General features: G+C 37.4%; 1 protein-coding gene across 1 annotated transcript in view; it reads right to left on the bottom strand.

The window, feature by feature from the left end:
• Positions 1–17,152, bottom strand: part of APBA1 (amyloid beta precursor protein binding family A member 1) — an 81,113-nt gene that overhangs the window by 19,818 nt on the left and 44,143 nt on the right. The window contains exons 5-9 of the mRNA XM_074201899.1: positions 13,893–13,925; positions 12,657–12,743; positions 11,731–11,916; positions 8,368–8,547; positions 5,692–5,904 (exon numbers count right to left, since the gene is read on the bottom strand). Of these exons, the coding sequence (XP_074058000.1) occupies positions 5,692–5,904; positions 8,368–8,547; positions 11,731–11,916; positions 12,657–12,743; positions 13,893–13,925 (699 nt within the window). The remainder of the gene's footprint in view (positions 1–5,691; positions 5,905–8,367; positions 8,548–11,730; positions 11,917–12,656; positions 12,744–13,892; positions 13,926–17,152) is intronic.

Below are 17,152 nucleotides of genomic sequence, written 5' to 3'. Positions count from 1 at the left end.
GTTTGTTGTGGCAAAGAATTGGAAAATGAATGAATGTTCATCTATTAGGGAATGGCTGAACAAATTGTGGTATATGTAATGTTATAGAACATTATTGTTCTATTAGAAACCAGGAGGGATGGGAATTCAGAGAAGCCTGGAAGGATTTGCATGAACTGATGCTGAGCAAGATGAGCAGAACCTGAAGAACACTGTACACCCTAACAGCAACGTGCGGGTGATGATCAACCTTAATGGACTTGGTTCATTCCATCAGTGCAATAATAAGGGACAATTTTAGAGTACCTGCAATGGAGAATACCACCTGTATCCAGAGAAAGAACTGTAGTTTAAACCAAGACCAAAGTCTATGATCTTCAATTTTTTTAAGTGTCTTATGTACAACAATTTTGTTATCTCTAATATTTTATTTTCTCCTAAAGAATATGATTTATCTCAACACATTCAATTTCAATCAATGTATAGCATGGAAACAATGTAAAGATTATCAGACTGCCTTTTGTGGGGGAGGGGGAGGAAAGGGAGGATGGGGGAAAAATTGTAAAATTCAAACCCTTATAACAATGATAGGTAGAAATTACTATTGAAAATAATTGGAAAACTAATAAAATATTTTTAAAAAGATGCCAGCTAAATAAATGGTTAGTATTCCCCATGACAACTGTGCATTGGTAGAGTAAAATAAAAAAGAGGGTGGGAAGGAGGTTAGAGAGAGACATTTGCAGGTGCCACAATGGTCTCTATAGCAACAGAAGAGAAAAGGATGCTCTTGTAGGGAAAGTTAAGTTGAGCTCTGGATCACCCTCTCTCTCCCACCCCCCAAAAAGGACTTTCTGGAAGGACTGCATAGGATGTGGATAGGGGAAGCAAGAGAAGGAAGGAGTGATGATAGGAACTAGAAAAAAACAAATTACTAAACTATTTTCAACAATAATTTAAAATACCAGTGTAAGCACTCCCTGGTAATACCCATAATATTCTGTTTTGGTTGATAAAGGTAATATTGGCATTACAGCTTCAAATCTGCGTAAAATCTGTTAGTGGTGCTATGGCCAAAATGCCAGAGACCTCATACCCCCATTCCAACATCATCCAGCATCATCCCTCTCTCAGAGTCTTGGTTTCCTCATCTATTTTTAGCTGAGACCTGTGATTTTATCAGTGTGGGAAATTCCTTAAGAGGAAATCTTGGCCAGTGCTGATTACCTACTTCTCAGGAGCAGCTTAACTCCTTAGAGTATTAAGAAAGTTGCTTGTGGACACTGAGGAGGTTGCTAAGTGGCTTTAGGGTGACTGGAATTGGGAAGACCTAAATTCAAATCCAGTTTCAGACACTTACTATCTATGTGACCCTGGGTAGGTCATTTAATCTTTGTTTGCCTTTATCTACGAAAGGAGGAAATGACAAACCACTACAGGATCTTTGTCAAGAAAATTGTATGGACAGCATGGTTCACATAGTCAGGAAGAGCTGGACATGGCTGAACAACACCAAATGAAAAGTTAAGGACCTGCTCAGAATCACACAGGGAATCATGTGTGAGAGATGGGACTTGAACTAAGGTCTTCCTTCCTCCAAGGAAGGGAAGGCTCTCTATCTACAACTCATTACTGCAGACCTTTAATGCAGTTCTTGCATTAAAAAATAGTGTATGAAAAACAGAAAATCCACCCTATAGTTAAACTGTGGATTTTCATAGTAGGAAACATTTTAAAAGTGAGCACCACCAAGACAGACTCAGAATCTTTTTGAAAACAATTATAAAACACTTCTCACACAAATTAAATCAGATTTAAATAACTGGGCAAAATATCAACTGACCATGGATAGGTAGAGCTAATATAATAAAAATGACAATTCTACCAAAACTAAACTATCTGTTTAGTGCCCTACCAATCAAAATTCCAAAAAATTACTTTAATGAGTTAGAAAAAATTATAAGTAAATTCATATGGAGAAATAAAAAGTCAAGAATTGCCAGTAGCTTAATGAAAAAAAAAGTGCAAAAGAAGGTAGCTTAGCCCTACCTGATCTAAAATTATATTGTAAAGCATCAATCATCAAAACTGTTTGGTATTGGCTAAGAAATAGAGTGGTGGACCAGTGGAATAGACTAGGTGTAAAAACAGGAGATGATTATAGTAATCTGCTGTTTGATAAACCCGAAGAGTCTGGCCATTGGGACAAAAACTCCCTCTTTGATAAAAATTGCCGGGATAATTGGAAGTTAGTATAGAAGAAACTTAGATTAGACCAACACCTCACACCCTTTACCAAGATAAGATCCAAATGGTTACAGGACATAGACATAAAAAACAGTACTATAAGCAAATTAGAAGATCAAGGACTATTCTACCTGTCAGATCTATGGAAAGGGGAATAGTTTATGACTAAGGAAGAGTTGGAGAACATCACCAAAAACCAATTAGATGATTTCAATAACATTAAATTAAAAAGCTTTTGCACAGATAAAACCACTGTAACCAAGATCAAAAGAAATGTAGTAAATTGGGAAACAATCTTTACAACTAATGATTCTGACAAAGGACTCATTTCTAAAATATACAGAGAACTGAGTCATATTTTTAAAACAAAAAGCCATTCCCCAATTGACAAATGGTCAAAGGATATGCAAAGGCAATTTACAGAGGAAGAGATCAAAGCAATCCATAGCCATATGAAAAAATGCTCTAAATCATTAATTATTAGAGAAATGCAAATTAAAGCTTCTCTGAGGTACCACTTCACACCTCTCAGATTGGCCAATAATGATCATTGTTGGAAGGGTTGTGGGAAATCTGGGACACTATTACACTGTTGGTGGAGCTGTGAACTTATCCAACCCTTCTGGAGAGCTATTTGGAACTATGCCCAAAGGGCAACAAAATGTGCATACCCTTTGACCCAGCAAAACCACTACTGGGTCTATACCCTGAAGAGATGATGAAAAAGGGTAAAAACATTACTGGTACAAAAAATATTTATAGCAGCCCTGTTTGTGGTGGCAAAGACTTGGAAATCAAGTAAATGTTCTTCAATTAGGGAATGGCTTAGCAAACTGTGGTATATGTATGTCATGGAACTCTATTGTTCTATTAGAAACCAGGAGGGATGGGATTTCAGGGAAGCCTGGAGGGATTTGTATGAACTGATGCTGAGTGAGATGAGCAGAACCAGAAAAACACTGTGCACCCTAACAGCAACATGGGAGTGATGTTCAGCCTTGAAGGACTTGCTCATTCCATCAGTGCAACAATTGGGAACAATTCTGGGCTGTCTGCAAAGGACAAATAAGGAGCTGTGGAGTTTGAACAAAGTGCAAGGACTGTTCCCTTTAATTTAGACAAAAAAAGATATCTTATTGTCTGATCTTGTTACCTCTTAGACTTCTCTTCTCTTCTTTAAGGATATGATTTCTCTCTCATCACACCCAATTTGGATCAAGGTACAACATGGAAACAAAGTAAAGACCGACAGAGTGCTTTCCGTGGAGGGGTGGGGGGGAGGGAAGCAAGATTGGGGTAAAAATTGTAAAACTCAAGTAATATCTTTAATAAAAATAAATTTAAAAAAAGTGAGCACCATCTGATAGTCAGAACAGACCCTTCAAAAACTCTTGGATGAAGAGATTGTCCCACACATGGCCAGGGGGTCTACAGGGCTATTCAGACCTGATCATAATGTAATTGTAATTGGTCGGTTGGTTGTTGTCCTTCATTCTCAGAGGACCAAAATGACATCAACTATGTTAGAGTCAAGTTATAGTGTGTACAACTGTGGTTGACTGAACCAATGGAAACTGAGAATGAAGTTGGACACACTAATAGACTATGTGAACATTTGGGTTAGATTTTCTAAATTTGAGTACTGCATTTTCTTTTGAGCTACTTCAATTCTGCTTTGCTAATAAAGTAAAGCACCTTCTCTGATTAGGTCATGCCATGCTGGGCAGTCCTGTGCCAGTGTCTCCCATGTCCCACAATGAATTCCAAAATTCCTAAGAGAGACCTTGAGAGTATCCTTGCATCACTGTGGAATGATAGATGTAAAACACAGTTGATCAAAAATATTATTCTACACCCAAAAGCAAATAATGTCTATACCAGAAGTTCTTCACTTTGTCATATCATATATTATGTATAATATATGTAATTAAACTGTGATATAGTTTTTTCCTCAGATTAAATCTAAATCAGTCTCTTTGCAACTACTAGGCAAATTCAGAGGCAGCAAATGATTGCAGTGAATAACTGGGTATAAATTCAAATTCAGTCCCCAATACTTATTAGTTGTGACTTAATTTCTGTTACCGATCCCCTCTTTTCTAATTAAATGTCTTTGAATAGAAAGAGCCAAATATCTTAGTCAAATAATTTCTATTACCCTAATGTTTTAGTATAGAGCAGGGGTCCTTAACCTGGGGTCTGTAAACTCATTTTTTTTTGTTTTTTAGGTTTTTTTTGCAAGGCAAATGGGGTTAAGTGGCTTGCCCAAGGCCACACAGCTAGGTAATTATTAAGTGTCTGAGACTGGATTTGAACCCAGGTACTCCTGACTCCAGGGCCAGTGCTTTATCTACTGCACCACCTAGACACCCCCTGTAAACTCATTTTTTTGAATATTATGATAACTATTTCTTTTTTTTTTTTTAGGTTTTTGTTTTGTTTTTGTTTTTTGCTAGGCAATGGGGTTAAATGGCTTGCCCAAGGCCACAAAGGTAGGTAATTATTAAGTGTCTGAGACCGGATTTGAACCCAGGTACTCCTGACTCCAGGGCCGGTGCTTTATCCACTGCACCACCTAACCGCCCCTGACAACTGTATTTCAATGGGTTTGATTTCCTTTATAATTCTTCTATATTCTATTTTATGATTCTGGGAAGGGGTTCCTAAGCTTCACCAGACTATTAAAGGGGTCCATGATATGACAAAGGTGAAGAACTTCTGGTATAGACACGATTTGCTTTCAGGTATAGCATAATATTTTTGATCAACTGTATTTTACATCTAGCATACCACAGACCTTTCAAAATAACTATTTAATTGGCATTATCATTACTTTTTTTTTTAAAGCAAATGGAGTTAAGTGACTTGCTCAAGGTCTGAGTAAGTGTCTAGTGTGTCTGAGGCCACATTTGAACTTAGGTTCTCTTGGCTTCAGGGCCAGTGGACCACCTATAGATGCCCCAGAGACCCCTCAACACTGATTTTGAGCTTCCTTGCAAATGTTGTATTCTCCTATTAGAACCAAAGCTTCTTGAGGACTAAGACTGCCTTTTTAAACTTGTATTGTCTACCCAGTTCCTGGCTTAATAAATGTTTGTTGACTGGTTGACTTATAAAAACACTCATATTCAAGTTTTCCATCAAAATTTCTGTTTACAAAAGTAGTTAGGGTTAGGCATCAAGGGGTACCTTGGGGCATCCCTTGAATCACACCAAGTACATAGCAACAAAGTGGTGATTTTGCTTGATTGCAAAGACCTAGAAGAACAAAAAGTATTCCATTTTCTCAGGAACTATGAATATCTAATAACCACTTTTAAAAGCCTAGTTTTGGCTTCTGAATTACATTTTTAGCATGATCTCTTGTGAGTCTTCAAAGCTACCACTCCTGAGTTCTATTTGTAGTTCTTTTAATGTAGGATACACAACCCCTGTCCCCTAAACCCCCAATTATGATTAAGGTACCTTAATAATGCTTTGACAAGTGGAAAGAGGGAGGCCAACAAGGCTGGTTCCATTAATGGACATGATCTGGTCCCCAATGTTTAGCTTTCCTGATTTCTCTGCTGGTCCTCCATGCATCATGTTGGCTATGATCACTGTCGGCAAGATGGATCCCCAGCCAGACTCCACAATCACTACACCGAGGATTTCACCCTTTTGCTTCTCTATAAAAACCTAAAAGGGAAGAAACACATAAAGCTTGAATCACTGTGATAGCAAGAGACAATCAGATCTTTCCTTCCCTTCTTTACTTTCCTGAAATAATCTATTTCCCACATTACTCTCTTCCTTTTCTGACATCTTAAACTTTGTTCCAAATGACTGGTCAATTAATAAGGTTTTACATGTTGCACAGGTATAGCTATATCATATTGCTTACTGTCTCAAGGAGGGCAGAGAAGAGAGATTGAGAATTTAGAAATCTAATTTTTTAAAAAATATTGAAAATTGTTTTTACATGTATTTGAGGGAAATAAACAATTATTAAAAAGAATAATATTCCATTCTGGATTAATTTATATATTACTAGCCCAGAAAGAGTCTAAGAAACTCTTTTACCAATCTCCATCCACCCCAAATCTCTAGCACCTATTAGATGCCAGAAGCTTTTCTAAGTTTTTTATATGACATTCAATAACCAGTTAGGAATGGCAACATGTGCTGTGAGAAAGAATGTTAGATTTGGCCCTAGGAGAGACCCCATTTTAAATCCTGATTCTCACATTTATTAGTGTTGCCTGTTTTCTCATCTACAAAGTGAAAGAGAGTAGAGCTACAAAGTCATCAAGACCCAGGTTGAAGTTCTACTTCTTGTGGGAGCCAGGATGGACTCACTTGACTCTTTTTTAAAAAGTTTTTATTTATTTATATTTTTTACAAGGCAGTGGGGTTAAGTGACTTGCCTAAGGTCATACAGCTAGGTAAGTGTCTGAGGGCGGATTTGATCTCAGGTCCTGCTGACTCCAGGGCTGGTGCTCTATCCATTGCGCCACCTAGCAGCCCTGAGTCACTTGACTCTTAAGGACCGCAGACCATTCTACAACTAGATTGTGATTTGCAGAACAGTTGCTACTTCTGCATTGGTCTAGAGAGTTTCCTATATAATGGAATCAGGTTTGAATCATAAATTAAGTGGAAGGGGCAGTAGAGCTCTAGCCTCAAATTCAGAAAGATCTGACTGTGGCCTCAGACACTCAATAGTTGTGTGACCTTTGGCAAGTCACTTCCACTCTCTAAGCCTTACATTGCTATCTAGTGTTACTGTCATAACAATATTGTGAAGAAAATGCTCTGCAAACTTTAAACAGCACCACAGATATGTGAGTTGCTATTGATTTATTAAATGTCCACTATATGAATAAAACTGTGCTATATGCCTAAGAAATGAGGTTAACACCTCAAAATAACTCTCAATTATTTCAAAATTCCTAAATTTTCCAACCAATTTTTAATCCACTTTAATCTTTTTAAAGATAAGGTTATTATGAAGAGGCAGTGAATCATGGTGATTAAAGTGTTAGTCTCAGAACTGGTAAGACCTGGGTTCAAGTCCTGCTCCTGACTAGGGATAGCTGGATGTTGGGCAAGTCAATTAACTCCTCAGAAAACTCTCTAAGAATGTTAAGCTGAAGCTATTTATTAGAGGGAGATTCCTCATTTGCATCTCTCTATACCAATGAAATCCCAGGTCTTTTTCTCAACTGTTTCTCTCTTCCCCTCTACTACCTCCCAACAACGAAAATTATTTGATTCCAAAAAAGGTTAAGATGGATCACCAGAACAGGGATGCAACCTAGGATTGAAACCTAGAACAGGGATGGCTAATAAGGAGACTATAATCAAAATATGAATTTAATAATATGGGGAGGGGTCAGGGAGAAAGGGAGAGAGTACATCAAAATGGCTTTACTGAGGTCAGAGAAAAAGAGATGGCAGTTAGCTTTGGATACCCGGTGAAGCCCAACAAGAAATCATGATTACAATAAAAACTTCCAAACCTGGATTCAATCTAATTTCTCCCACACAAACTCTGCTCTAGGCAAATCTTAATGTTCCCCAAACACACCTGATATTTTCTTACCTCTCAGCTCTTGCTCCAATATAGCAATGTCACTCAACCTTCACCTTTCTACATTCTACTCATCCCTGAAGACCTAGTTCAAATCTCACTAAGATCATAAGGCTTTCTTCATCATCTCCCCCAGAAGTGATTTAACCTTTCTCTAGCACTTCTAGTCTATTTGTACCCATTCATCTAGCAATCAATTGTTATATTAGAGTTGTCTTGAGGCAACTTAAAAATTGTTAAATTAAAACAAAATTTTTAATTGCTCCAAAACTTTTGGGATACCCTGTACTTTAATCTTATAATATTATCCAGCTGTTCATACTTCTTTTATCTCCTCAATTAGATTTGTAAGTTCCCTGAAGATAAGGTCTTATTTAATATTGCTCTGTATCCTGCTCTAAATCTAACTTGGTGTTCAATGAGTAAGTGCCATTCTGTGTGCCCATTTTTTTTCTTGGACACTCCTCCCCCTTCTCTTAAGCCTCCCAGGAGTGGTGGTACTGCACATTGTCCTCCATTTCCTGCCCTGTATTCAAGGTTTTCAGTCTAGCAATCAGAGAGATGCCTACATCTTTGCAATTTTCAGACTTGGAGAAGTGGATGAGGTCATCATTGTACATGTCTTGGGTGTTGAGTAGGTCACTGTACTCCTTCTGGCTGAGATCTTCCGGGTTGATTCCATTTGCTCTGAGGAATTCCTGGTAGGCCACACTAAAGGCTTGACCAATGGACTGTGCAATCAGCTGTGCCTAGGAGTAGCCAAAGGAAGAGAAAAAAAAGCTGCAGAAGTCAGGCATGAACTGCCTTCTTAGAGAAGGATTGGAGAGCTTCAAGAACTTCTCATAGAAATGAATCTGCAAGGTTCACATTTCATTTTATTTATTTATTTATTTTAGGTTTTTGCAAGGCAAACGGTTAAGTGGCTTGCCCAAGGCCATACAGCTAAGTAATTATTAAGTATCTGAGACCAGATTTGAACCCAGGTACTTCTGACTCCAGGGTCGGTGCTTTATCCACTATGCCACCTAGATGCCCCAAGGTTCACATTTTAGATGATCCTTACATCTGTTTTTAAATCTTTGGGGTGTTGAGGATCATGGGTTACAACCTACAGCTGGATGGGGACTCAGAAGTCACTTTTTTACAACCTCTTCATCTTACAGATGAGAAGCATCTGAGAAGCAAATGACTTGCCTAAAGTCATTTGGAAGATAGTCATCCCAGATGGGATTTGAACACAGGTCCTTTTCTGGTTTCTGAAGTTCCTCCCTTAATTTTCATCCCTTCTGTCCATTCCACCCTCTGACCTCCAGGCACAAGAGCTAGTGGATACCCTCTGCATCAAGCTTGAGCTGAACTATCTCTCACTGGAGAAATGACTTTATATGTTTACATGCTTGGAGGATATGATAAATAATTGTCCTTGCTTATATACAGAGTCCAGATGGACATTATAAGATTTTTTTTCATTGATGAAAGGGTACAAATACCCTCCCTAATGGGGAGTTTTTTTGAGGGTCATGAATGGACACAGCCAGCTCACCCCCGTGGCCTCCTGAAAGCACAGGGGTTATATCTGTTATCACCTACTGTTTTCTTAATTTTCCTTGCTCCCTTCTCATAAGAAATCAGGAAGGAGTACATTTTTTAAAAAAATAAACCTCAAACAAGATAAAGGTGAGCAGATTTAAAATGAACAAAAGACAGGAAATATACAAACACAGACTCACGCAAAGTTTCTTTCATAGAAATTCAACTGCAAATGAAATCATTAAGCCAATAATTAAGACTTAAGCTCAGGAACTCAAACTTCTGAAATTGAAGTATTTCCTGTCTTGTCCTATTCTATCAGTAACCTCTTCTCTCCCAGTATATTGTCCTTACAAATGATTCAAAAGCAAGGAGATGCCTAGTGACATTATTTTGGTGAAAGAGAGAAGGAGGCAGCAGGGTCTCTGTATTACAGGACCTGAACTACAAAAGACCTGAGTTCAAATCCTACCTGAGATATTTATCAGCTTTGTGACCCTAGACAAGCCATTTATCTCTAAAATTGTCGGGGCAGTGTCATATGAGGTCTCTTTACAGCTCTAAATCTAAAATTATATGATCCTGTGAGAGCCCAGGTAACAAGAATCATGATTACAAAGATGCTAACAGATCCTATTCTTGTAAAGTTTCAGGTTAAGTGAACCAGGTTCCCCCTCCCCCCTCCCATTTAAAAAAATAACCTTTTCTAGTCAGAACTACTAAGGACTTGGAAAGAAGCAATTTATTTTTCCACTAGAGGAACACTTATTGGAAAAGAAACCTGTTTGATATTTTTCAAGGAGTTAAGCAACTAGGCCACTGGAGTTAATTTTCCTGTGCAATCCCCTACAGGGAACAGAGTTTGGTCAGTGTTGAATGCAAACTTCAAAAAAATAACATTTTCTTCATCAACAGAATTGATATTTCCTTATCTGTCACAGAGTGGAACCCAAGACCATAACATGGATTTAATGAGCTCATCTGAAAGGCAGAACCAGAGATCATGAGGCCTGCCTCAATGCCATTGGAGAAAAGGAAGTGACCTTTGTTACTCCACTATCACAATGCTCAATGCTTAGTGACACAGTTCAATTCAACAAGCATTTTTGAAGCTCCTAGTTTGTGCAAAGAACTGTGCTAGGGGTTTGGGACAGGCATTCAAGACAAAATTCTGAATGAGAGGTAACCCTTCTGCCTTGAGAAACATCTCTCTCATCAGGACTATCAGAGGTAGAAAAAAAATAGCAGATAAAATAGATATAGGTGCCATTCCTCCTTGACTAGTAATCTTCTCCCCCAAACCCAGGCTGCTCAGATCCCTTTAGAAGAGACACATTCAGATTGCTTATAGAAGCTGGGAATAAGTCACCTATTCTAATCCTTTAAGTGAGAGAGAAAGAAGCACCCAACAGGACTTAGTATTTTTCCTTCTTACCATAGCACCTTCTCTACAACTTATATTCCTAGAGTAATCCACAATAGTCGCCAAAAAGAAACAGGGGCCACCAAATCATGTAAAGGATTCCAATGAGCTGCATATTGACTTTGAAAAGTACATATTCATATTATCTGTGTTCTCTAATATCTTTATTTATTTTGTTAAATATCTTCCAGTTCCATATCTGGGTGTGTAAGACACCATCAATTGAACTCTTGAGAAATTCTGGTCATTTAGCCAGTATGTGTCAAAAGCAGAACTTGAACTTAGATCTTCTTGACTCTGAGGTCAACTCTTTATCCACTAGATCACATTGTTTCAATACAAACTAATATTTCATATTTCTTAAGTAGTATAGAGAGTTTGGAATTTCATCTAGAGATAAGAAATACACATTTTTGTGGAGGGAAAGAAAACTAACTGTCAACAAGAGGAAGAGGTAGCCTGTGTAATGGGGAAAGCATTTGAATCATGAACAGTATAATTCCTGACTTTGTTAGTGCCATTTCTGTGATTGGGCAAGATATTCAACTCACAGGATCTAAGTTTTCTCAACTATAAAATGAAGGAATTATAGAGTATAGAGCCTAAAGGATTTTTTAAAAAGTCCTTCTGATGTTCTAAGGAAATAAATTACAGGTGTACTGGAACCAGCACAAATGGGCTCTTGAAAGCTGACTGTTAAAAATTGTGAGCATTTACACCTCAGAAAACAGCAAATGCTGCTAAATCATGGCTAGATTTATTGTTTCTTTGATTATCTACACTTAAGGAAGGGATAGAGAAAATGTTAATAATGCAAATTATATTTAAAAGTGTGTCCTGTACTTTTTTTGGGAGGGAGAGAGGGGGGTGGTGCATTCTTGAATTCTCTTTCCTTTCATTTCAGTTCAACATCATAGAAAGAGAAAATCTTTGCCCAACTACACCACCAGCTTTCCATTCAAAGTAAATCAATCCTTACATCCTCAGATTCAAAGACATGGCAGATCATTTTGTATTGCCTCTTCCCATCCTGGGATGGATGAGAGGCTTCCACATTATCTTGGGAATTAGAACGGGGCATTCGCCTTCGGGCCATCAGCACAACAATATTCCCAATGTCTGCAATGTAGGAAATGGTCCTCAGAGGGTGATCCATCATTGTTTCCTAGAAGGATTGTGGGGAGAGAAGAGAAACATTATGGTCAGAAATCAGAACATACAGGATACAGGTGATACCTAACAATACTCATCTCAGATTTTTGCTTTCCCACACTTCATTCAGGAGAATTTCTGATCAACAGCTTAAAAACAATACTCAATAGAGGAAGAGCTGTTGAACATGAAGACCTTGTTTCTAGATTTACAGATACCCTATTCTTGCTTTCTCAGTATTCCCTTAGTTGCTCCCAGATAATGGGGAAATCAATTTGACAGGTAAAAAGAAAAATGAATTTAATTCATTTTTATAACCAGTGTAATATCTGTGAAAGATGTGGATTTAGATTTGATATTTTAAGTACAAGGGTTCTTAAATTTTTTATGTTATGAACTTCACTTTTAAAGATATATTATCCTCAGAATAATATCCTTAAATGAATAAAATATACAAAGGGTTACAAAGAAAAACAATTAATTGAAATATAATCAAAAATTTTTTAAAGTTCATAAATTCTTGACATAATTTTCTATGTTTTTATATTTCCTTAGCTTTTAATAGCTAAGGAACCTTCTTTTAATAAAAGGTTCACATCATTTCTCAATATGAAAGTATTAAAAGAAAATACTTTAACTCCAGTAGTAGAATGAAACATCTAGGAAGCTTGTAAGAAGCCCATACCAAGTGTGGGATAAATTTTGTGAGTTAATATCCTGCCAAATCTCAACTTAAGGAAAAGCTGTCTATACCTGTGTATCTGCATTCAAGACTTTTATTCTCTGGGTAGAGATGAAGAGATCCACTTCTGTCATGGGCTGAGATTCTCCTTCAGGAGCCTGAAAGAAGTACCACGAAGCATATTAACTCCCTTTGCAACCATGCATCCTTAAAAAATAGGTTAGGTCACAAACAGGGGAACCAAGACACAATCACCAGAACAGCAATGCGTAAAATATATTAGAGCTTGCAAAAAGCTGAAGGGAGACAAAAATATGGAAGCTAGGGCTATAGGCATGAAAGTGAGTTAGAATTACGTGGTTTTGTTTTTAAAGTTAATTCCCTTTGTCCCGCCCCCCCCCCCCCCCCCCAATGGAACCCACGGTAGCAGGAATGAGTTGTAGAAGCATTCTATAGAAAAAAGAAATTATTCCAATCCTCATTTGAATGAAAAGGGTACTTTCAGCCAGGGGACCTTGACACCAACAGCCCAGGGGGACCTTGGGATTGGTCCCAAGACTGGGCTGCTGGGGAAAATAGTAATAGAATGTGCAAATCAAAATGTTTCAATGCAGTTCTGGTAAGAAGGTGTTCAGGATCACACAATGGCAACAAAAATCAGTTTAGCAACAACCCACTTCAATAGTTACACAATTTATAAAGATACAGATCAGAATGCCTGTGCTGTTGATTAGGTAAACAGTTCATAGGCACCTAGAAGCTTCATACACAGACCTCCTGATTATCTTGGATTATCTCTGAGTTTAATCATGAATGCTGTGTCTATGTGAGTCCATCTATGGGTATTGCCAATCTTTTTTTTTTTTTTGCATCCAGCAATTTGACATATCCACAAATCCAACGAAAACTCTCATGTGCTGAAATGTGAAGGGAAACTTTTTTTTTTAGTTAAACTATTGAACAGAATCAAGTTTTCTTTCATATCAATCCTGTATGGGTAGAAAAGACGGGGGCTACTACTGCCTGATCCAATGAGTATTTCCAATCTTTGCCCTGTCATTCATTCTTGGCTCTAACATGAAATGGCAAATGACAAGCAACTGAAAATGGTCAGTTTAGGCAATTGATTTTTTTTTGTAGAAATGCTTGGTTTTATATGGAGACTCAAAAGTAAATCTGAACAGAAACTTGCTGGATGCAGAAAATAAAAACAAAACCAAAAAAACACAAAAGAGGAGGAAAAGCAAAATTAAATAAATGAAAAGGACAGGCATAACACCAAGCTAATGGGTTTGTAGTTACTGCACCTTCTTTCTGCTTTTGGCTAATTTCTGGGCCATCTGCTTAGCATGGAATAAACAGAGACAGGAGAATGGTTAGAGAAGGATTTGCAGAGACTCAAAGTCAAAGAAGGGGGTTTACAAACTGACATCATCCTGTTTACTTGGACTTGGGGGAGCGAAGGCTGGCTGACCTTGACACATTTCACTCTGAAGAAAATCAGTTTTCTAGGATTGGATTCAGTGGCAAACACTGTAGAACTACTCAAATCCTCCCTCTCATCACTAGCCATTATGTGTCCAGGATTAATTTAGGTTTTTCCTTCCTTATAAGAAAAATGGTATTAAGGGCTCTTCCTAACAGTTTATAACTCTGTATATACCCAGTCCTGCACAAATGACTATCAAATGAATGAAAAAATCAGAAGACACTGCTTCCTGAAAGTTATGGGACTGCAACCTTGGTTTGGTACTCACCTGGTAGGAGAGCTCATTTTGGCTCCAGCAGGAAATCTCTGCTTCATTAATTAATTAATGGTTTGCTGGGTGGCCTTATTGTGGAGAAACAGGACGAGTCAGGCATCATATACCATTTCCTAGGCACTGCAAGGCCTGAAAAGCTAGCAGACTCCATAGCCTGTATTCACTAAACAGTTTTCATGGATGCTTTTAAGTTCATGATGAATGTTTTGCTCTGCAAAAGTCTGAATGCAACAGTTGCAAGGTTACCCCCCAAATGCTATTTAATTATGGTGTAATCACTTTAGCAACTAATGAGTAATTTTCCTCAGGTTGTGCGCCACATTACAACTTGGTGACCCTAAGATAATTGCCAGGGAAAGTCTCATCCTGTGTCTGTTGATTTAAATGACTGTTCCTGGAATTTTAGAGGGATTGAATGTCCTGCCCAACAAATCACCAGTATCCTTTGACATAAAAACCTATTCAATGAAGAAGCAGATGCTGTCAAGATCCCATGAAGGCAGCTATGCCAGGTACAGCAGAAATGTCCAAAAAAATTAGAGGTGGGATTCCGCTCAGAACAGATCAGAAGGGAAGATGATCCAATGCATGAACTACTTGAGCAAAAGGTACTTTCAAATAATTTATCATAAGCTTATTTCATTTTATGCAGTTGGAGTAATACCAGATTGGGTCTGAAATCCTAATGATTTAGAACAAATACATTTATGATTTGGATAGAATGTTGCAAAAGATAAACAGACTGAATTAGAAACTATACTAAATGAAAGTGGTCCATAGAAAGCATAATGAGAGCATGCACTATATAAAGCAAGAAAAAAGCAGCATCCATTTAAATCCTCATGTTTTATGTGATTAATTAGGGTTTATTACCCAGCTGGTTCTTGAGTCACCTAAGTAAAATGGAAAATTACATAGTTAATCACAGCCACATTGACAGCTTCCATTTTACAAATAAACTAACTTTGAGGGACACTTTTGTTTTAAACTTAAGCCACATGCTTAAGGAAGGAAAATATTAGACTTTTTGAATAAAGGATAAAAAGCAGGCATATCAAAAGTATTTGAGCGATTAACCATTTAAATTCCAAAAGGATACATTCTAAAATGTGTAGACCAAAGAAAGTCAAGGTACAATTCATGATCCTGTACCAAGGCATAGTAATTTATGTTTCACAATATAAGAATGTTTTCTCTCTCTCTCTCTCTGCAATCAACACAATGCTGGAGGAGTTATCAAAGCAGAACAAGTATGTAGAAAAGATGGCTCCTCTGATTTTCCTTTTTTTTTGAGGAGGAGAGAAAAATATGATGTACTGTTACACAACTTGGTGGGAATGTCAACAGATGAAAAATGAGGATGTGAAGGAAATCCTATTGATCAGAGGGAGGATGAGAACAAGGAGGTAGGGTGTGAACAAAATTGGTTTAAAGTCATGGGGGAGAAGACACTATGATAGTACCTCTGCCTTTGAATTGAAAATGGCATACTGCATGGAAAAAAGCTCATTTGAGATCAAGGGGAAACAGCTACCCTTCAATACTCCACAATCAATATTGTGGATGAAAAAAAAAAACAACAACATTGTGGATGGTTCCCCCCTCCCAACCCCCAAAAAGAGCAAGGGATTCCTCCATAGAAGTACCTGGGAGACTCTCAAAGAAAATAATTTCTTTCAATCCAAGTCAAAAGGAATACCTTTAGCAGAAAAAGGCCAATAACATTCAGAAATCATGACCCTGAAGGATAGTAAGGGCTTTCTCTCATTCCCATGCAGTTAAGACACTGTTCATTCATTTCTCTAAAAGGCTATATCCAGGGAAGGAAAGAATTGAACTTTATAGATTGATTCCTTCTTTTTCTTCCCTATTTAGATTAATGAAACAGAGGCAAGTCTACTGGGCCTGGAGTCAGAAGGCCTTGAAATCAGGTTCTACCTCATGTAACAAGATGCGTGACTTTGGTCAGGTCACTTAAAACTGTCTCAGTCTCAGTTTCCTTAGCTAGAAAATGAGGGGATTGATATTTACTCTTTCTGCTTTTAAGACAAGCACTTGTAAATCTTAAAGTGCTATATTGAAGTAAACTGTGAGTAGAAATAATACTATATAACAGTATTTCTTTCATTTTGTATAGGATGATGAAACTCTTTGCCAATTTAGGCCAGAAACTAAAAGATAGCCAAGTGGTACAATGGATAGAGCTCTAGACTTTAAGTCATAAAGTCTTGAGTTCATCCACATAAAACACTTTCTAGTTATGTGATCCAGAGCAAGTCACCTAACCTCTGTCTGTCTCATTTTCCTCTACTGCAAAATAAGAATAATAATGGCACACATCTCCCTTACCTTGTTCTTGTGAGTATCAAATGAGATAGTATTTGTTAAAAAAAATTTAGCAGGGTACCCAATCCTTTATAGCATTTTAAATGCTTGTTTTCTTCCTTCTCTAAATCTTATAAGCCTTAAAATTGCCTAGAGCTTTGGGACTTGAACCCAGGTCTTTTTGGCTTTGAGGCTGACCCTCTATCCTTTATACCATACAACCTCTCAGTATTATTAGAAGTAATAATATTTTATATTTGGATTATAAATAATCCTCATTACCACATTTGTAAAAATAATTTTCTCAATAACAATAATATAAATACAGACTGTAATAATGACTCTGCTAGGGAGTTGTCAATTTAGTATAGTTAGTACTACATGAGTGTAATGTAGCAATAATAGTAATAATAAGGATGAAAGTCTGTTTCAAGGTCAAAAATCTCTAATTGAATATTTAGCTGACAGCCATGAATATC

This window comes from Macrotis lagotis, chromosome X (genome assembly GCF_037893015.1).
Source record: "Macrotis lagotis isolate mMagLag1 chromosome X, bilby.v1.9.chrom.fasta, whole genome shotgun sequence".
NCBI classification, from domain to species: Eukaryota; Metazoa; Chordata; class Mammalia; order Peramelemorphia; family Peramelidae; genus Macrotis; species Macrotis lagotis.
The sequence above is the reverse complement of the archived record's forward strand: the minus strand, read 5'-3'. Positions and strand labels throughout refer to the sequence as shown.